The 21,887-nt window shown below is 45.4% G+C and overlaps 1 protein-coding gene across 1 annotated transcript in view; it reads left to right on the top strand.

Annotated features, from left to right (window-relative positions):
• The window catches only part of ADCY2 (adenylate cyclase 2), a 456,832-nt gene that overhangs the window by 369,652 nt on the left and 65,293 nt on the right, over positions 1–21,887 (top strand). Inside the window, exons 15-16 of the mRNA XM_061393890.1 lie at positions 223–307; positions 15,476–15,613. Of these exons, the coding sequence (XP_061249874.1) occupies positions 223–307; positions 15,476–15,613 (223 nt within the window). The remainder of the gene's footprint in view (positions 1–222; positions 308–15,475; positions 15,614–21,887) is intronic.

Raw genomic sequence — 21,887 nt, 5'->3', positions numbered from 1 at the left:
TTAATGTCTATCACAGCAAGTTGTTCAGACACAGCCGTAGATACATTTTCCTATGGACGTATCTCTGGTTTGTTTTTAGCACCATTTTCATTTCTCAAAGATATTAGTGAGGAATGAAGTCCTCATTTTAAAAACCCTAATTCAAGCCACAAGTATTCGCGATGGCTTTCCAGGAAAACTAAAGCTGTCCACACTAACATGTTCCTTTTTGTTTCCCGGTAGAACGTCCATTCTCGGGATTTCCTTTGGAGCGGCGTTTCTCTCACTTGCCTTTATCCTTTTCGTCTGCTTTGCTGGACAGCTTTTGGTAGGTACTTCACATACGGAATTTCTTTGAAAAGTGTGCTCATTGAAAACTGATTGCTCTATCAAAATAGGAGCTTGTTGATTTACTGTTTCATGAGATACACAGCCCAGTAGAGAGGCCAGAATCCTTCATGTCAACAGCCCAGACTATGAACTGAGGAAGCCCATAACAACCAAGACACTAACTCAAAGGTTACCTGAAATATTGGATAGCATGCTATAAAATCACATTTGTGTTTATTTGTTTCTGTCAACATTTTGTACTATCCCTCTTAAGTTTTCAGAGTATTTATAACAGCAAATACTAGTGTAATAAGGAGGCTTTTAATGACCAGGAGAATTAAAATGTAAACCAAGTGTGTCTTTGGTAATGACTTCCACAAGGTACAAAATTTTGGAAAATATGAAAATAACAAATGTAAAAATATCTCTTATTAGTGTTTTAGCTTAAAACCAATCATTGTCAGCGCTTATGGTTTAAGTGCTCGTTCAGGATATAAGAAGTAAACCTCACTGGACTCTTGAGTGTAAAGCAGTTGTTGCCGGGTGGCCCTGAATCTGTGAGAGCATCCTGAGAAAGCCAACGATGAGACAGAAGTCCCGAAAGATAGTCAAGGCTTCATTTTGTTCACTGGAAGTGAGTTGAAACAGGACTGAACTGGAGTCCCAGCACTGGCTGCATTCTGGTCTGATATATGGTATCATTGGGCCAAAAAAGGGCTTAGGATTCCAAAGCATGTCTCTCCCTCTGGACAGTGGATGCTGCATCCTTCTGCCGTGGACCTTTGCAGACTTTGGTGGGTTCCGTTTGCTATGTCATAGTTTGAATGTTTCCAATTGGCTTGGAAAGTCTTCCAAAAGTAAGACTGTGGTTTCTGATTTCCTCAAATGCACACATGGCATCTCAAGTCACTTTAAAATCCCCTGCAGACCTCACAGGTTGTAGAGAAGATGGAGTAACTGTTGACCATGGGGATCTTTGTCAAGTTTGAGATAGGAGGAATTCCTAACATACGAGGAAGCCTGACTTTCTGTGTGCAGATTCCCCTTGGGTGGAAACGCACACACACTCTACCTTTTCTCTTCCTGACTCCCCAAAGACACCTGCAGCCTGTTTCTCCAGTTTTCAGAATAGGGATGATCATTTGTGGTTCTGTTGGAAATCTAAACCCTGCTCTCATTAAAGCTGTGTATATCCTTGTGTCTGAGTAGACATACTTCTCGTTTTTTTGGAATCCAGTCTTGAGGGTGGCAGGAGTATAGTCCATAGTTAGGGTTTCAGACTGACTTTTCTTTCCACTGAAAATGAAACTGTCAGTCACACAGTCGTGTCTGACTCTTTGCAACCCCATGGACTGTAGCCTGCCCGGCTGCTCTGTCCATGGAATTCTCCAGGCAAGAATACTGGACTGGGTTGCCATTGCCTTCTCCAGGGAATCTTCCCAACCCAGGGATCAATCCGGGTCTCCCACATTGCAGGCAGATTCCTTACCGTCTGGTCCACTAAGTTGCTATAAAAAAGAAAGACAGAGCCAGAGGAGGAAGGGAGAATCCCTGGGGCAACTTTCCTGCCTTGGTGAGAAAGTTTCAGTAACGTCTCCCCTCTCAGCCCGACTATAATCTGACCACAGTGTTGAACTTTCATGGCTTTGGGTCCTTCCTGTAAGAGCCGTGGGGTGATCCAAATCCAACATTCCTGGCTTCTGGTTCCTCCTGGAAACCAGAGCCTTCCCTGGGGGCATCCCAGGATTCTAATGCCCACACACCAGATGCTACAAAGTCCTTTTTAACTCTGCGTTGTCCCAAAGAGAAAAGTGTAAGGCTGCAAATGAACCTACGTTTACCTCCTCCCCAGGGGAAGCCTGTGCTTTGCCAAAGTGGTCAGGAAGACCAAGCTTAAAGACATCTGGTCTCTCTCAACTTGAATGGATAGGATCTGTGCCCGAGTCTCCCCCTACTGGCCTCTTGAGATCCTTAGTCCACATGTAATCCTGGTAAAATTAAAGAAGGAATTCTGGTTCCACTAGGGGGTTCTTTTCACTCTTTAAAATAGTCTGTAAGGATTTTTTCTTTAACGTACAACATCAAACATGGTATTGCACAAAGGCTTTAAATGTGCTTTCTATTCAACCCTCCAAATTCAGTCAAAAACTACACATATCACCGTTGAGATTCTTGTTGTCTTTTCTAAGCCAGAATTTCCTCACATGAAGTTTGGAGAACAACCGTCTTCAAAGTTTCTCGGGACGATTGGAGATAGAAGTACCTAACAGGATACTAACAGATTTTCAACAAACAGCAACTAGTATTATTTTCCATCACTGCATATTTTAGAGTGCCTATTCATGGGGTCGCAAAGAGTCTGACACGACTGAGCGACTGAACTGAACTGATTCTTAGAGCACTTTAGACAAACCTGTATTTTAGGCAACAGAAACCAGCATTAACTTTTTAAAATTAATATGAGTGTTTAGAACAAAGATCAAAATGATAAATGCTTGCTTCTGTCTCTTTTTTAGAAAAAATTACCATTCTTACACATGACATGTAATATAATACTTAGTGTCACTCTACAAAGAATAAATTTAAGTTGAAGAAGGTAAAAGCCCTACATATATCACAAATATTCCACAGTGGTCATGGAGAAGTATGAGATTTGATTGTGATTTGTGCTTTTTTATGGATTAAATACTGGGTTTATGAAAGACTACTGAATATCCCAGGCTCATGTTCTACTAACTTATGTTAACCTTCTGAAAATGTAATGCCAAAGGCAGTATCAATGCTAATATTGGTATTAAATTCTCTGCATGAAAAATGAAATCAAAATACTTCTGTAAAGGAGATGGAAAAAAGGTAAGCCTGGCAGATATTTTTTTCCTCCACAAGTTTTACCTTTATTATCGTCTTTTGCACAAAAAGTGCAGCACAAGTAAGTAAAATTGCTGGGTCATTGACCAGCTGGGTTTAATAAGAAGGCAGGGACACGTCAAAATGGGTAAAAACGAAGAGTGATAAATCAAATGCAGTTTTTTTCCTGTTGATATTAAAAAAAAAAAAAAACAGTGGTATTTGTTCAGTGACGCATTCAGAGAAAAATGTCAGGGAATCTGTTATCATCCCGACTGTTGTGAGAAGCCCCGCCCTTCCATCCACTCTGGTTGCTGCCAGTCCACCCCATCCCCAGGCTCTTCCAGAAGCGATCACCCCCGCACACATTGCCCACGCCTCAGTTCTTGCCCATGGGGGTGGGTTCTGCACCTGCTCTCCTTCCTAGAAACTTCCTCGGGAACCTCGCCGGCCCCTGTGACGGCCCTTCTTGAAGCGCCATGGGACACAGGGTCTGTGCCATGTCATTTAGCGCTCAATAAGTGACACCCCTTTGATCCCCTTTTTAAAAAGTTTCTGCTGAGCGTGACTGAGATTTCTGTCACACTAAGAATGTCACACTAACCTAAGGATCCTTAAGACCAGGGTTGTGCCCTCGCTTGCTTTCTGTCTCCTAGTGCATCCAGCCGAATGCTGGACATGTGGATGTGTTTATGATAAGTGCGTGCTAAATCCAGCCGAATGCTGGACATGTAGATGTGTTTATGATAAGTGCATGCTAAATAAACATCTGGGCTTCCCAGGTGGCGCAGGTAGTAAGTCGCCCGCCTGCCCATGCAGGAGGCATAGGAGACTCAGGTTCTATCCCTGAGTCAGGAAGATCCCCTGGAGGAGGGCACGGCAACCCACTCCAGTATTCTTGCCTGGAGAATCCCATGGACAGAGGAGTGGTCCATAGGGTCGCAAAGCATTGGATATGACTGAAGCGATTTGGCGCGCATGCACGCAAGTAAGCATTATTGGATGTCCGTCATTTCCATGAGGTTCTTTTTCCCTTCCTCCACTCTTGGGCTCCACGTACCACCTCCTCTGTCTCACCACCCCACTCCCGTGTTCATCCTCAGGCACTTATGTTCCCTGTGAGCCCTGATCGTTCTCCTTCCTCCAGAAGCCCTGGGTGGGGATGGACTTGGTGTGTAAATGAATGTATGAAGGAGTGAATGGTGGTCCACAGCCCTCATCCTGCTGCACTGAAATTCCTTCTCACGTGTGCCATGATTCCTTGACTCTAAAGTGCCTCAAGCTGGCTCTTCCATTGGAAACAATTTTGTGACCTTCACCAGTTAATTCTGAAGAAAATTAGCAAAAGGAAAACTAGCCTTTTCCACCTAGTGCCTGGTTGTTGGGCTTCCTATTTGTATTCTTTTAGACGAAAAAAAAAACCATGAATGAGTTCATCTCAGCCCTGTTTTGTTCACTGACTGTTCTAGACACTTGAAACGCAAAGTAAGTATTTAATAGGTTGCGAAGAGTCAGACACGACTGAGCGACTTCACTTTCACTTTTCACTTTCATGCATTGGAGAAGGAAATGGCAACCCACTCCAGTGTTCTTGCCTGGAGAATCCCAGGGATGGGGGAGCCTGGTGGGCTGCCGTCTATGGGGTCGCACAGAGTCGGACACAACTGAAGTGACTTAGCAGCAGCAGCAGCTTGAAGGAATGTCGGGTTGCAAATGCAACCACCTGGCACCACTGCTCAGAGAAGCCCCACCCCAGCCTCACCCAGACTTGACCTCTCCCAAGCTCCCAGTTCTGAATCCAGCTCGCAGTTGCCGCATCCCTGCTCCCAGTTCTGACAGGCTCCTGGCCTGCCAGCATCCTGGGCCAGCATCCTGTGTGCTTACTTGTCAGGTCTCCTTCAGTGCCTCTGCATCAGTTCTCTGGTGAGGTCCTTGGTTTTCTACAGCAGATGCTGGTTAGCATTTCAGAGTCGTAATCTTGAGAGCTGAAAGGGAACTGAGACATAACCTTGTCCTGGTCTGCACTTGGATGAGGGACCCAGGGCCCGAGATGCTGTTCATTTCCATGAGTTTCCATTTCTACTTATTTAAAAGAAAAGTTTCCCTGCATGAAAAATAATGCAGGAGCCATAAGTAGATCCCTTGAGGATGCAGATGGAGACTTTGGATCACGGTCAGGAATATGAGAACCGCAAGATCTGCAAAAGTTCCCTGTCCTTGGATAAGAACCTTCAGAACCAATGTAGACTGCTTAGGACGGGCGAGATCCGTGAATAGTTCTATATCTGACCTCAGTTCAGTTTAAAAATGATAAATGTTGTATTATATTAAAAGTGAAGACTTAACTCTGCTAGGCATTTTATGTATACTGGCTCATTTATCCACACAAGAGTCCTTGGAGGGAATGCTCACTCTACAGTTAATGAAAGGGAAGGTCCAAAGGTTTCATAACTTGCCCTTCAAGTATTACTTACAACAAGTAGGTTTTGGAGCCTTTGGGAAGAAGCCTTAGAATCCTTGTACTAAATTGGAGGCAAGTTCCAGAGCATGCTGGACTGTGTGTGGAGAGACACTGGCAAGCGCTGAAGGAGGAATGTCCACGTCCTGGTCATGGACCGTCATGGTACTGAAGCGGCCTCGTGGTGATTGCTAAGCATCAGTGGCTCAAAGGCAAAAAAGTCAGGCAAGATAACATCACATCGAACCTGATTCACAGTGGCCTCTTGTCTAGTTTTCCAGTATATTCAGCTGTTGACCTAGTTTATGTAAAACTGGATTTTGGACAAGGTATAAGTCCATCTTAAAAGACATTCAGTAAGACAGAGAAAAAATTTCATTTATAAGTCAATTTAGACTCAAAATATTCTAAGTAAGAAAGTTTATAGTAATACTTGCAAAGTATTTTCACATATATGAGAGCCCTTCAAAGTGTTTTGATTAAGTATTATTTTATTTGATAATCAAAACAATCCATTTTATCTAAGTAGAAACTAAGATGCAGAATAAGAGATTCAAGTTTATACTTACATAACAATCAGCAATAAAAAATAATAATAGCTGTCATCACCATGGTAGTAATAACACTAAGTACATTTTTATTGCCAAGTTTAACTTCTCTAAACTACCTGAAGCAGACTTAAATCTCTGTAAGAAACACAAGAGATGTAACCATAAATAACAAAGACGCCTCCCACAAAACCTTCTTGATGAAATGTCTTTTAGAAGAACTACGCCAGATTCAGCAAATGAAAATGTTAGAAAATGTCAGGAGAAATTTTTCTCTCCGTGTGGCTTTCTTGCCACTTTGTATGGCAGAGATAACACAGTATCAGCCCACCAACCTTGTTCCCAGCAGAGATGAAAGCACCAATATAGAGATAGTCCTGGGGACAGAAAATAGGCCACATGCCAGCTGATAGAAAAGCTTCCTACCCACAGGAGTGTTTTTCCCTTGAAGTCTATTTTCTCTAATGTCAATATAAGCCTGCCAGCTTTCTCTTGGTTAGTATTTTCCCATCTCTTATTCGGCTTTTCCTTGCTATACAGTTGTGTCTCTTGTAAACAACATCTAAGTGTATGTCATGTTCTCTGATCCAAGAGTCTCTTTCTTTTAGCTGGCAAGCATAGTACATTTATGTGTATTACAGTTATTGCTAGTCGTCTTTTGCTTTTTTTAAATCCATTATATATGTTATTTGCTTCTGTTTATTTTTCCTCTTCTCCTGTCATCTCCTGGACAAATGGAGTTTATTGAGTCTCCTTTATTCCCTCTAGTGACTCGGCAGTTAGATATCCTCGTCTTTTCTTTCAGGGATTAACGTAAAATGTGTAACATGCACGTTTCTCACCGGGTCCATTGTCGTCTCCATCTTCTTGTTGAAAAATGCAGGCCCCATGCTGTAATCCTGTCCACTGTCCTCCAACGTTGTCTAGATTTTTCTGAATTTACACTGCTCGTGTTATTCGTAGTTATCGGTATTCTGGGTTAATGGTCTCTTCACTCACCATTCTTCTGGATGTCCTGCCTTCCTCCAGATGCACTGTTCATATTTCCATAGGATTATTCCTCTTGTAATCCTCTCCATGAGAGCCTATGTATAATATACCCCAATTAGCTTTTATATTAAAAAAAATAAGAAAAACAGCCTCTTTTCCTCTTTGACCAATCATTTACAATAATGTTGCTAACATTTTGAAAACATGAGTCCATATTTTCTTGGATTTTAATGTGCTGAGGAGAAATCTAGTCCAGCTGTGGTTCCTTGATAAGATGTCCTTTCTCTACTTTTGTAGAACTTGCTCTTTGTCCTGGCAATAGATTCTTGTATTGAGGAAGAGGCTTACTTTTCTTTTACCTTGATGGGACTCAGTGCCTCATCTCGACTGCTGCTACTAAGTCGCTTCAGTCGTGTCTGACTCTGTGTGACCCCATAGACGGCAGCCCACCAGGTTCCGCCGTCCCTGGGATTCTCCAGGCAAGAACACTGGAGTGGGTTGCCATTTCCTTCTCCAATGCATGAAAGTGAAAAGTGAAAGTGAAGTCACTCAGTCGTGTCTGACTCTCAGAGACCCCACAGACTGCAGCTTACCAGGCTCCTCCATCCATGGGATTTTCCAGGCAGGAGTACTGGAGTGGGGTGCCATTGCCTTCTCCAGAGCTCATATTTGGTTCCAGGTCCATGACGTCATTGTCCCATATTTCCCTGTATTTTGCCTTTTTCTCAGTCTATTTTTTCTCAAGCTTTCATTACAAGTATGTTCAATCTTTCTATTGTACTTCTGTGCCTCAACTGCATACGTTTTATCTCTATATTTCTGTGCTATTTTACGGGTTGTCTCCTTAAAGCTAACTCTTCAGCATAACTATTGAGTATTTAATCTCAATTTCTACATGTTTGTCACTAAAGAGTCTCTGGAACTCATTTATAAAGTAAAGCTGTTACTTTCTCTTAACTGCTTATCATTATGAACTCTAATCCATGGGGTTTTAAAATTTAATCTTATTTTATAGACTACTTCAGATTGATTTGCGAATCTTATGATACTTATTCTGTTTTCTGTTATTTCTGTTGATTCTTCCTTGGACGGCCCATTGTCTTCTGCAGCTCATAGTGCGAGCATGCGTGCTTATTCGTGTCTGATTCTTAGCAACCCCATGGACTGTGGCCCGCCAGACTCCTCTGTCCATGGTATTTTCCAGGCAGCAGTACTGGAGTGGGTTCCCATTTCCTTCTCCAAGGGATCTTCCCAACCTCGGAATCGAACCCGTGTCTCTTTCACCTCCTACATTGGCAGGCAGAGTCTTTACCACTGTGCCACCTGGGAAGCCCCTTATGTAACTCAACGTTCTTGTTTGTTGTGAGACCGTGTCCAGTAGGGACTGCCCCTCCCACTGGCGTGTGCACCGCATCCTGCAGTGCGATGTGTCATCATAAGTAGCATTGTTCTTGCTGCAGCCACAGCCCCAAGACCTTTCTCTGGTTTTTGGTCTGATCAGTAACCACTCACCTTGAGATTCTCATTATGAAGCAGATGATGTGATTTCAAAACCAACACCCGTATTTAGAGTCTGAGTTCGCATTGGAAGTTTATTTATACTTTCTTGGTCTAGAGTTTGGACTTTCTAGACCTCTCCACTTGGAGAGAATACCCTTCTGAGGCTTCTGGTTTTATTCAGCAGTCTTGGTCCCAGCTGCCCACCTGTTGCAGACCCAAGACAACATCTTTTCCCTGTGGGCATCAAAAGCCCAGCCCATTGATGCTCAGTTCCAGGACACTCTGGGGCCAATCCCATGGTCTCCATCCTTCTATCAGTAGCCTCCTTCTTTGTTTTACACCCTAGGAATTCCTCTCTGGGTCCACTGTTAAGACAGTGAGCTTTTTCAGTGAGAATCTGTTGAGTTCTATTTGCTGAATTCTGGGGTGCCTCTGGGAATGCAAGGATTGTGATGGGAATTCCCTGGTGGTCCAGTGATTAGGACTCAGTGCTTTCGCTGCTGAGAACCTGGGTTTGATCCCTGGAAAGGGAACCAAATCCCACAAGTTGTGCAGTGTGGCAAACACACACACACACACACACATATGAGTTGTGAGGTGGCTCCACCAGGTCTCCAAGTGGCCAGAGACAAGCATTTAGGCAAAGAGAACACGATGAAGGCAATGGCACCCACTCCAGCACTCTTACCTGGAAAACCCCATGGATGGAGGAGCCTGGTGGGTTACAGTCCATGGGGTCACAAAGAGTTAGACACAACTAAGTGACTTCACTTCACTAACATGATGTAGATGGTGCTGTGAGGGCCTCCCAGTGGATGAATAACAGAGGAATATGGCTCAGCCAAGGCGTGTGAGAGAAACAGGATGATTTTGTAAAATATTTGTTGTTGTTCAGTCACTAAGTCATGTCCAACTCTGACCCCATGGACTGCAGTGTACCAGGCTCATCTGTCTGCCAGTATCTCCCAGAGTTTGCTCAAATTCATGTCTATTGAGTCGGTGATGCCATCCCACCTCCTCATCCTCTGTCATCCCCCTTCTCCTTTTGCCTTCAGTCTTTCCCAGCCTCAAAACTAAAAGCCTGTGGGAAGTCCAAGTACAATTAAATAATTAAAGTAGACACATCAGTCTCCGTGACGCCAAATGTATGAAGTAATTATTGCTGCATGACAGTGAGAGTCCTTGCCCAATTAAAATGCCACGGTAGGCGTCCCTTTAGACAAATACACAAAAGTGCGTGTTTACATGACTAACTTCACCATGGTTTTCAGACAAGAGCAGTTCTATTTTTTAATGATAAAAGTTTGTTACCGAACCACTGTGATATATTTAAAACTTTCTGAAACGTCTCTCACTTTATTACATTTCACTTTATATAAGTGGAGACTTCTTTGCGGGTACTTCGTTTTATTTTAAAAAGGAACAGACTAATGAGACTGCAAACCCAATCTGCTTTAATAATTATCACACCGAATGATGAGGAATCCAGAACTGCAGAGACTACCTACTATTTCCAATGCAGAAGTTTCAAAAAACAAAAAAGGAAGAGAGGAAGGAAGGAACGGGAAATATTTTTGGCAGAGATATTTTTTCTTCATTTTTAATCCAAAACACCGTGTATGAATATGTTATTTTTACGTGGAGAATCTTCTGCCTGTACTGGATGAAGACATTAGCATTCATTCCAGACTCTTTCTAGCAACCCACACTGCTCATCATCCCCAGCACCAACTCCACCGTAGGGTTTTCATGTACGTTTATATTCTTTCTCCTTCTGCCTCTCCCACTATACTTAGCACCAATTCCATATTGATCAGTGGATGGATGTGGCATTAACAGCCAAGAGCATTTCTAGAAGATGCTCAGTGAGCTTGCTCTAGGTAATAAGAGACAATCATACGGTACAGTGAGCCTTGCTGATGATCGAGACGGAAAAGAAACAGATTTGGCCCAAACAATGCCAGTGATTAAACCAAAGATCAAACAGAATGATTACCCTGAGCTGATAGCAAGGCTTGCTCTCATCTTCATATGAAGAGGATGTTCTAAATAAATGCCACAATATTCTTTGAGGTTGTATCATTTATAATGTCTCACTGTGTGTGTGTGTGTGCATGCGCGCACACGCGCGCTCAGTCGTGACCCCATGGACTGTGGCCTGCCAGGCTCCTCTGTCCATGGGATTCTCCAGGCAAGAATACTGGAGTGGGTTGCTATTTCCTATACCGGAGATCTTCCCGACCCAGGGATCAAACCCGCAGCTCTTTCATCTCCTTCGCCTCCAAGATTGGCAGGTGGATTTTCTTCCATGGTTCCGCCTGGGAGGCCCGTAGTGTCTTGTTACATATTAGTTGCGCAGTCGTGTCCGACTCTTTGCAACCCTGTGGACTGTAGCCTGACAGGCTCCTCTGTCCATGGAATTCCCCAGGCAAGAATACTGGAGTGGATTTTCAATTCCTCCTCCAGGGGATCTTCCCGACCAAGGGATGGAACCCAGGTCTTCTGCACTGCAGGCAGATTCTTTATCATCTGAGCACCAGAGAAACCCAATGTCTCATTAGGATGGTGTAAACTTTGAAAAACTATTTATCTATCAGGGACTTTATTTGAATACTTAACCCAAAACAGAATAAACTGAACTAAATTATCAAGTTAGGATATAGGTTGTAATTTTTATTCAGAACAACAAATGAAATCAGTGTTCCCATTTTTCCTCAGTCAGATTCTTTCTACTCTTAAGTTGTTAGTACTCTTCTCCTTTTCCCCCATCGTGGGTTTCTTCTCTTGCTTCGAATGTCGTTATCTTCCTCCTCTTCTTCCTGCACTCTTTATAGTTCAGGATCTGTATCCCCATCACCACCATCTACGTCCTTGCCTTTGTCACCAGCAGTGTTACCAGTTTCCATGTTTCAGAACAGTTGTATTTACTTTGCCTCGATTTGATGAAGGGATGAAAAGATAGGGGCAGCTGCCTGCCTCTATGACCTGGAGAACAATGAGTATATGATATAACAGGTTAAAGAACGATTGCATATGAGGGCTTGGAGGCGCACAGGAAGACTCAACAGAGACGCAAATGAACCCACTTCATTCTGAACCTGGTGTCTGGGGCCCAGTGCGCACCAAACCCGTGCATCTTTAGTGAGCAGCTTCAAGGAGATCGCTCTTTGCAGGACTGAATAGGACCGTGGCAGATTTCCAGGACAGTCTGCGGTGTATTCAGGAGGCAAACAGAGGCAGCAGTTTCTAGGGCCAGCACTGTGTCACTTTGCCCAGAGCGTCACAGGAGCAGAAAAACGTGTGTGTGTGCCCACATCTGCTTCAGCACATGCCTAGTCCATGGGCAGAACATGGCAGAGTCCCATCAGCTGGCATGTTTGGCAATCTCATCACCATGCATTGCTCCAAAAATTCAAACAGTCATTTTTAAAATTTTACAGTTTCAACAATATGTTTGTGTAATAACTAGATATTTTACTTAATTGACTGTGACATGGAATCTGAGCTAGAGTTAAACACTCTCTTGAAATAGCAGTTTTGTGTTTTCTGCTCTTAAGATTTTTATTATCATAGCTATTGACAGTTTCTGTGTACAGACACAAAAGCATCCATTTTAATAATTTTCTTTTAAATAAAAACCCTAATCCTAGTCAATTAAGATGCAAATACATAAATATTGTCATTTGCCAGGATCCAGCCAAATGCATCATCTTCTATTTTAATATGAGCTGGATGACTATGATATTCTTTTGAATCTCTGCTCTTTACACTCTGTTATAGCTTCTCCTCTGGAATGTAGATCCGACTCTGGTCTATGGTATTGTTGTTGTTCTGTCACTAAGTTGTGTGACTCTGCAACCCCATGGACTGCGGCACACCAGGCTTCCCTGTCCTTCACCATCTCCCAGAGCTTGTTCAAACTCATGTCTGAGTCAGTGATGCCATCCAACCATCTCATCTTCTGTCGTCCTCTTCTTAGTCTTTCCCAGCATCAAGGTCTTTTCCAAGGAGTCGGCTCTTCCCATCAGGTGGCAAGGTATTGGAGTTTCAGCTTCAGCATCAGTCCTTCCAATGAATATTCAGAACTGATTTCCTTTAGGATGGACTGGTTGGATCTCCTTCCAGTCCAAGGGACTCTCAAGAGTCTTCTCCAGCACCACAGTTCAAAAGTACTGTGGCTTATTAATATTATTCAGTGTAGGTATTAATATTATTAATTATATCAATCAATTGTTTATTAATAATTATTAATTATATTTATAAATATATTACAAATATATATTTATAAATATATTTATAATAATTATTAATTATAATATTATTCAGTGTGGTATTAATATTATTCAGTGTAGGATGTGCTAGAAGGATAATGATACACTTTCAGGTGAGCGTCCTCCAGCTGTGTCATCCTGAATGATACCACATGTCCACAGCATTGAAGGGCCTCTCTTCAGACAACAGATTTAAGGACATCACCAGCCCCCATCCGAACCATGCTTTGGAGAAGAAACTTAAGGCATAAATCTGGCTCCCCCTGACTTGCTAACAGGAAGACGCTCTGCAGAGCCTGGCCGCTAGCCTGAGGTTCAGCCCCTGGAGCCCAGGGCAGCACTGGCTCATCCCTCCAGACAGGCTGTAGGAGAAACCAGAGGAGGTCCCAGGAGACTCTGCCCAAAGAGTGAGCCCTGGGATTCCACACCACAGGGGGTTAGATGCTGTAGACAAATGTTCTGCATCTCTTTATACCAGGAGCTGGACGGGAAAAAAAACTATAGTAGAAAGGAGAGAAAATGGTTTTTACATTCATCTAGGGTTTTCCAGGTGGTGCTAGTGGTAAAGAACCCCCGTGCCAATGCAGGAGATGTAAGAGACACAGGTTCGATCCCTGGGTTGGGAAGATCCCTTGGAGGAGGGCAGGACAACCCACTCCAGTATTCTTTCCTGGAGAATCCCGTAGGCAGAGAAGCCTGGTGGTTTATAGTCCATGGGGTCACAAAGAGTTGGACAAGACTGAAGCGACTTCACACGCATGCAGATATAAAGCAAACAGATTTTTAGTCCCTGAAATGTTCCTGAGAAATATGTTTTCTTCACAAATAGAAGAGAAACTAACACATACGTCTTGTTTTGGGCACCTTATGAAGCTCATTTAAATCTCTTAAAAAACCAAAGAGGCAGATACTATTGCTATTCTTATTTCAGAGAGGAAAAAACCGAGGCCAGAGAGGGTCAGTAACTTGCATAAAGTTTCACAGCCGTGGGGGGCTTGGTGCCGCAGCCACAGGGCTGGTGACCTTTCTAACCATCTCTCATCCCGTGGTGTACGTGGGTGCTTGCTCAGTCACGTCCATCGTGTCCGACTCTTTTGCAACCCTATGGACTGTAGCCCACCAGGCTCCTTTGGCCTTGGACTTCTCCAGGCAAGGATCCTAGAGTGGGTTACCATTCCCTTCTCCAGGGGATCTGCTCGACCCAGGATCAAGCCCATGTGTCCTGCATTTGCAGGCGGATTCTTTATCAACTGCACCACCTGGAAAGGCAACACCCCAAAGCGGGCAGAATTAACACCACTGAACTCCGCACTTAAAGATGGTTACGAGCTCTTTGCAGGGCAGGAACAGAGACACGGACTTACAGATCAGACGTGGACACAGCGGGGGAAGGGGAGGGTGGGGCGAATTGGGAGAGCAGCACTGATGTATGTGCATGACCACGTGTGAAGTGATAGCAGGTGGGAAGCAGCTGTCTAGTACAGGGAGCCCAACTCAGTGCCGGAGAAGGCGGTGGCGCCCCACTCCCCGGACAATCCCACGGACGGAGGGGTCTGGTGGGCTGCAGTCCATGGGGTCGTGAAGAGACAGACACGACTGAGCGACTTCACTTTCACTTTTCCCTTTCATGCATTGGAGAAGGAAATGGCAACTCACTCCAGTGTTCTTGCCTGGAGGATCCCAGGGACGGGGGAGCCTGGTGGGCTGCCGTCTACGGGGTCGCACAGAGTCGGACACGACTGAAGTGACTTAGCAGCAGCAGCAGCAGCAGCAACTCAGCGCTCTGTGATGACCTAGAGGGGTGGGATGGATGAAGTGGGAGGGAAGCTCAAGAGGGAGGGGTTATAAGTATGCATATAGCTGATTCATCTTGTTTGTTGTATGGCAGAAACCTACACAGCATTGTAAAGCGATTATACTCCAATTTTTTTTAAAAGCCCTAAGAATGTTAAAAAAAAAAAAAACAGTTAAGAGGGTAAATTTTATCTTATGTATTTTATCTTATGTATTTTAACACAATTAAAAATAGTATTTTTATAATAAAAAGTAGAGCTTCTCCACATGGGGGAAGCCCTCTCAGGACAGGATGAGGTATAGCCATCACCACAATCACAGCAGAGAGCGCTGGGTTTCATCTTCACAGGGACAGGTTCCAAACTATCGTATTGTGTGGTCCAGATGAACTCTTAGGATTAGCTGCATGTTGGGCTGTTTTCTACACAAATCACCTGAATTTCTGAAAACAGCTTCCTCACAGCTGTGATCTGAGACCCAACACATCCGCCAGAGTCGTTTAATTGACTGGCGTATTTTTCCTTCACCAGAAGAATTTTTAAACATAATTGCAGGTCTCTCTTAAAGGACATAGAAGCGTGTCGTAGTTTGTCATAGAAATTTAGTGAATTTGTTCCCAGCTTGTAAGAAGAATGCCGACATGATCTACTGGTCTCGTGTGTGAAGAAGATTGGTGCATCTCGTGTTGTAAACATCCTTGAGAAACTTGAGAAAAATACGTAAAATAGCAACGCGTTTCTTTTTCTCTCCGCTCTTAGCAATGCAGCAAGAAAGCATCTGCTTCTCTCCTGTGGCTTTTAAAGTCATCGGGCATCATCGCCAACCGGCCCTGGCCTCGGATCTCCCTGACGGTCATCACCACGGCCATCATATTGACCATGGCCGTGTTCAATATGGTGAGTCATGGCCCGGACGTGCTGTCCATCTCGTGGGATTTGGTCCATCTCGTGGCATTTTGAAACCTTCCCCATAGCTCCTTCGGCGACACCCACTGCTGCCTGTTTAAATTCAACATCCAACCGCTTTGCATAGGGGAAGGGTGCTTCCTGGGGAGGCCCCCAGGGAGGGAGGGAGACTCCTTCCAGCAGCTTCCCACCCCCTAGCTCGTCCTGACTCCAGCTACGGAAATGCCACCGAATGTTAGCAGGCTAATCACCAGGAAGACCAGAATCGGCAAATTAGAGAGGCTGCAGTGGGAAAGGGGTGCTGCTCTGGGCTTTAAAGGGCCTGATTTCAGACATCACCATCACTCCCACCTTAACCAGCTGGGCGGTTTTGGAGAATTTTCATTAAAAGCTTCCACAGGCTCCACTTCACTTCTCATGAGAAAGCTGAGACTTTCTCAGTGAGAACTGACACTTCTCTGCTAAGGTGGATTTTTCAGGTAAATGAAGTGATGCTCCTAGCACACTTAGGGTGGTATCAGGCGTTTGGTAAGTACTGAACCAGGGGTTGCTCTTACCGTATCAATGTTTTTAGAGGTATATCCTTCAAAGCAGACATGTCACTAATCAGTGCCAATTAAGACACATCCTTTTAATTATTCTCACGTCATCACCATCGACCACCAGGCGTTCACTCAGCAAAAAAAAAAAAAAGAAGAACATATATTGAGCATAAATATGCATCTGGTACTTCACTAGATCCTAGGAACCCAAAGCGAGTTTGTCTCCCCGGAGTTTATGGCCAAGTTTAGGAGACTGACAGCTGGGTCAGAGGTTATGAGAGAGTCTGACAGTGGAAGCGTGAGGGGTGGGGCGAGGACAGGGGAGCCGGGCCGGCAGGACGGAATTCTGAAAATGGACACAAGCAGTTTTCTCCGGATGATGGAGGGAAGATCAGGAGGGAAGACGTTTAGCATCAGGACAAAGAGAGAAATGTATCCTATGAAGCAGCAAAAAGTAAGGCTGAAGAAGTAGGCAGGGACCTTGACGGTGTGCCTGAGATCTGTCCTCAGCGTCATACCATGGGTCACACGGTTTGTACGGACGCACCTGGAGATTCAGGTGAGGGTGACGCCAACTGGAAGGCGGATGGGCTGGGGTAGCAGTGGCCGGGGCGGACTGGCCCCTTCTCCTTCACTCTGCCTCGAAGTCCACCTTAAGGACACCCGGGAGGAAGGTGGCAGACAAGCACCAGCTTCCCTCCCTTCTTCCTCTTCCTGTCCATCAGGGCGGGGATAGTGTGGATTCCTGGGTGTCCTCCCGTGGGCTTAGCAGCTGTGCTGGCTCCTCCCGCTTCCCCTGACTACACAGCCCAGCTCCCGCTAGCTCCCCTGAGAAGCACGGGCCGTAAGGTAGGTCTTCTTCCAAGGCAAGGGCCATTGAGGGGTGTCCCTGCGACTCCTGTTTCCTTGGTACATACCTGCTGAGCCTCAGAGCTCAGCTTGCAAAGAGGCTGCCCCCAGCTGGGCCTGTGCAGTAAGAACTGATGGTGTCTGTTGGGAGAAAGGGCTCTGCAGTCAAGTCCGTGCAGACGGAAGACTTCCCAAGGACCAGCTGGCCCTTGGTCTTGGGTTCCTGTGTGGTGTTGTCCTGCTGTGTCACGTTCACCATGGCAATTCCACCATCCCGGCCCTCCCCCCGGACTTCTCCCAGCCCATCTCCCCTCTCCCTGAACATGCACAGCATCCAAGGCCGTCTTCCTGCGCCAAGGGTGATGACACCGTGCCCCAGTGATGGAGACCCTCTCTTCTAGATCTCAAGCATCCTTGGATCATGACAGCACTTATTTCTAACAAAGGCATCATCAGGACTGACCAGGGAAGAGCTGGGACATGGTACCTGGTCTGGACAGGAAAATCCCTCTGGAGTAGGAGAATGATCCTACTCCAGAGGGATTTCAGATCTTAAGGGCTGGAGGGGATGTTGGCCACCATCAGCCTGAGGCTTGTGTTCATGAGGCATCCCCACAACCGCCTGAGGACTCTCTGCGTGATGACCCAAGGAGAGTGTAACTGTGGCCCCAGGATGGTCAGCAGAGTTGGGGGTGGGGGTGGCCTCCTGGTGAGGATCGTGAGATGCAGAACTGAACACTAGCCTTTCCCAGAAGAGCCCTTCAGCAAGTGGATCACTATCTGCTGCACTCCAGCCTTCCCACACGGGCAGTATCACTGGCTATGGCATGTTCGTGAATACATCACCACAGAGGAAGACGGACAGAGACACGGGGAGTGGCGGGAGCCTTGGAGAAACAGGGGCGTTTCCTAAAGCAGGTTCCTCATGCTGGACTTCGTAGCAAGCCTGTGTGCATTAGTCCTGCTGCTCTGGGAGCCAGCTTTCTGGGAGAAAGTGCCAGCCAGCTCCAGGAAGAGCTTGGTAAAGTGAGCTGTGGGGGAACAGCTTGAAAAGAGTGGACTTCACCATGAAAAGGGGTGGCGCAGGGAGAAGCAGAGCATCCTTGAAGGATAGCACTAGCTAGAGCTCTGGGGGGTTCTGATACACCAAGTGTGTGTCCTGTGGCCCCCAGCCCTTATCATTAGGCTTCTTCATCCCTTTGGAGGGCTTCCCTGATGGCTCATTGAGTAAAGAATCTACCTCCCAGTGCAGGAGGCACAGAAGACCCAGGTTTGATCCCTGGGTCGGGAAGATCCCCTGGAGAAGGGAATGGTAACCCACTCCAGTATTTTCACCTGGAGAATCCCACATACAGAGGAGTCTGGTGTGTTACAGTCCAAAGGGTCACCAAGAGTCAGACACAACTGAGTGACCAAACACAGCACACATCCCTTCAAAGTGTATTCACTCACTTGTGCGCTCACCTGTGCACGCATCCTGAAAGTTGACACAGCATTTAACACAACATCACACACCTAATGGTGAGGTCTTTTTTTTTTTTTTTCCTTGCATCCCAGGAAAGCACCTTTTATACAAGGAAGGGCCATTCCACAGTTACTAAATGAGAGAGGAATGAATGAATGAAAACTTTTTTTTTATGAAATCCAGTTTGATATTATAAAACCAGGATTCATCACCTAATTTTTAAAAGGCAGAATTGAAATGGGAAACAAATCTGATGTGAAAGCTGGTTGTATTTCTCCTAGGATAATTAGTGATTGACAGGCAGTTCAGTCACTGTCTATAAATGTTTGATGAGCTCTGACTCTTTGGGACCCTATGGACTGTAGCCCACCAAGTTCCTCTGTCCATGAAATTTTCCAGGCAAGAATACCAGAGTGGGTTGCCGTGTCTTCCTCCAGGGAATCTTCCCCACCCAGGGATAGAACCTGGGTCTCCTGCATTGCAGGCAGATTCTTTACCGTCTGAGCCACCAGGAAGCCACCGATTAACACATTTTTACAGTAACTGCTGGGAAGATCCCCTGGAGAAGGGAACAGCTACCCACTCCAGTATTCTGGCCTGGAGAATTCCATGGACTGTACAGTCCATGGGGTCGCAAAGAGTTGGACACAACTGAGCGACTTTCACTTTCACAGTAACTGCAATCCCTTTGGAGTGAAGAAATGCATTTTCTGTACCCAAAATATGTCTTCCAGTGTCATTTTCCTTCCTCAAAAAGAAAGAAGTGCATTGCCAAGTGCAGTAGAGAAGTCTGTGGAAGGCACAATAAAAGTCTGACGGATCAACTTTGAGAAAGAATGAAATGAGGCTCAGCTCACTGGGCTGCCTCCTATAGGACTAGAGCCTTGGAGCAAGGAAAAGACTTAAGTTACTTGTTCCTGTCCATTATTTTTCTCAATTCCTGATGGATTTAGTGGTTCTTCCCCATCCAGAGGCTCTTATTTTTGTTTCAAGGAAATATCACAAAACAGTACAAAATCCAACATTGGGTAGAGAGAAGAAATACTTTCCCTAGTTAGTGGGTTTTCTTATCATGTCCTATTCATCATGGGAAGGACTGGTCCATCTGTCCTCTCTGATCACATCTGATGACTTACAGAGAAATGTTCTCCAGCTACTAGATCCCCAGCCACATGAATTTTGACTGCATAAGGCAGACACAAGGTCCAGTGTTCCCAGCCCCACTGCAGGGTGCTGTGACTGCCCTGGGGTCACACGCATCCCCAGGGGGTGCCAGGCAAGGGAAGTGGGCTCCAGGACCCTCATTCACATTCAGGAAAGATGGCTTCTCCCACTGGGGAGGCAGGTACCAGTCTTTACCTTTATGTGGTCAGATGCTCTCAGAAGTAAGTCTGTGTTTTTTTTTCCCTAGCCCCACTTGAAAAATCTCCTTCCTAGGGAGACTACTATTTAATGCAGTAGAGCTTTTAAACTTGTCCTGGTACTTTTTTTAAGAATACAGTTTCTAGACTAACAGCCCTATTCCCAAGTTGTTCAGTTCAGTTCAGTCGCTCAGTTGTGTCCGACCCTTTGCAACCCCATGAATCGCAGCACGCCAGGCCTCCTTATCCATCACCAACTCCCGGAGTTCACCCATACTCATGTCTATTGAGTCGATGATGCCATCCAGCCATCTCATCCTCTGTCTTCCCATTCTCCTCCTGCCCCCAATCCCTCCCAGCATCAGAGTCTTTTCCAATGAGTCCACTCCTCACATGAGGTGGCCAAAGTATTGGAGTTTCAGCTTTAGCATCAGTCCTTCCAAAGAAATCCCAGGGCTGATCTCCTTCAGAATGGACTGGTTGGATCTCCTTGCAGTCCAAGGGACTCTCAAGAGTCTTCTCCAACACCACAGTTCAAAAGCATCAATTCTTCAGTGCTCAGCTTTCTTCACAGTCCAACTTTCGCATCCATACATGACCACTGGAAAAAACCATAGCCTTGACTAGATGGACCTTTGTTGGCAAAGTAACGTCTCTGCTTTTGAATATGCTATCTAGGTTGGCCGTAACTTTCCTTCCAAGGAGTAAACATCTTTTGATTTCATGGCTGCAGTCACCACCTGCAGTGATTTTGGAGCCCAAAAAAAGAAAGTCAGCAACTGTTTTCACTGTTTCCCCATCCATTTCCCATGAAGTGATGGGACTGGATACCATGATCTTCGTTTTCTGAATGCTGAGCTTTAAGCCAACTTTTTCACTCTCCTCTTTCACTTTCATCAAGAGGCTTTTTAGTTCCTCTTCACTTTCTGCCTTAAGGGTGGTGTCATCTGCATATCTGAGGTTACTGATATTTCTCTTGGGTATCTTGATTCCAGCTTGTGCTTCTTCCAGCCCAGCATTTCTCATGATGTACTCTGCATATTGCTATTTGTTAGCAGTGATTAACCCAGTGAAGCTAATCCAGGCTCTGGACTAACATTCCAAGGGGAAGAGCAGCTCTTTTGTTCAGGGGAGGGGCTGCCTTCCTGAGCAAGCTTTCCTTAAGGCACTGGGTGTGCGCATACTCAGTCACTCATGTCCACCTCTTTGCAACCTCATGAAATGTAGCCCGCCAGGCTTCTCTGTCCATGGGATTCTCCAGGCAAGAATACTGGAGTGGGTAGCCATTTCTTCCTCCAGAGGATCTTCCTGACCCAGGAAAGGATCCCACGTCTCCTGCATATCCTGCATTGGCAGTTGGGGTCTTTACCACTGAGCCACCTGGGAAGCCCTAAGTCACTGGGAAGAAGATGGACTTCTGTTCACGGAAGGTCATCATTTTAAAGTCACAGCACATTCAGAGCCTCTTCTGGGGTTCCTGTGATGTTGGAGTGTTCTTTTAGGGTAAAGGAAAAAATGCTTTCCTTTCTTCCCTTTCTCCCCCGTCTTTTTCTGTTTTCAGTGCTTGTTGTTTTTCCTTTGGGGAAACTATGTGTAACAGAGTTTATCATTTTAACCGTGGTTGAGTGTACATTCAGGGGCATTCAGTATATCTGCAGTTTTGTGCTCCCCTCACCCTATCCATTTCCAGAACTTTGTCATCGTCTCACACAGAAGCTCTGTTCCCGCGAACAACGACTTCCCCTCACCCCCAGCCCCTGGTAACGTCTACTCTGCTTTCTGCCACGATGAACTTGCCCACCCTAGAAAACCTAATACACATGAGATACCTGCTGTTAGTCTCTTTGTGTCTGGCTCATCCCACTTCAGATAACATGTTTAAGGTTCTCATTTTCTCTTTGATGCCGAGTCCCTTCACAGCAGGGAAAAACTCCCGGTTTGCCCTGGATTTTTCCAGCCGGTGGTAAACAGCCCTTATTAAACTGCTTTTCTGTCACCCCTTGCCATCACCTTTCCCTTGGGAGAGAGAGAGAAGCCGCAGGGGTGAT

This window comes from Bos javanicus, chromosome 20, assembly GCF_032452875.1.
Source record: "Bos javanicus breed banteng chromosome 20, ARS-OSU_banteng_1.0, whole genome shotgun sequence".
Taxonomy (NCBI): domain Eukaryota; kingdom Metazoa; phylum Chordata; class Mammalia; order Artiodactyla; family Bovidae; genus Bos; species Bos javanicus.
Note: the sequence above shows the minus strand (reverse complement) of the source record. Positions and strands in the feature narration are given on the sequence as shown.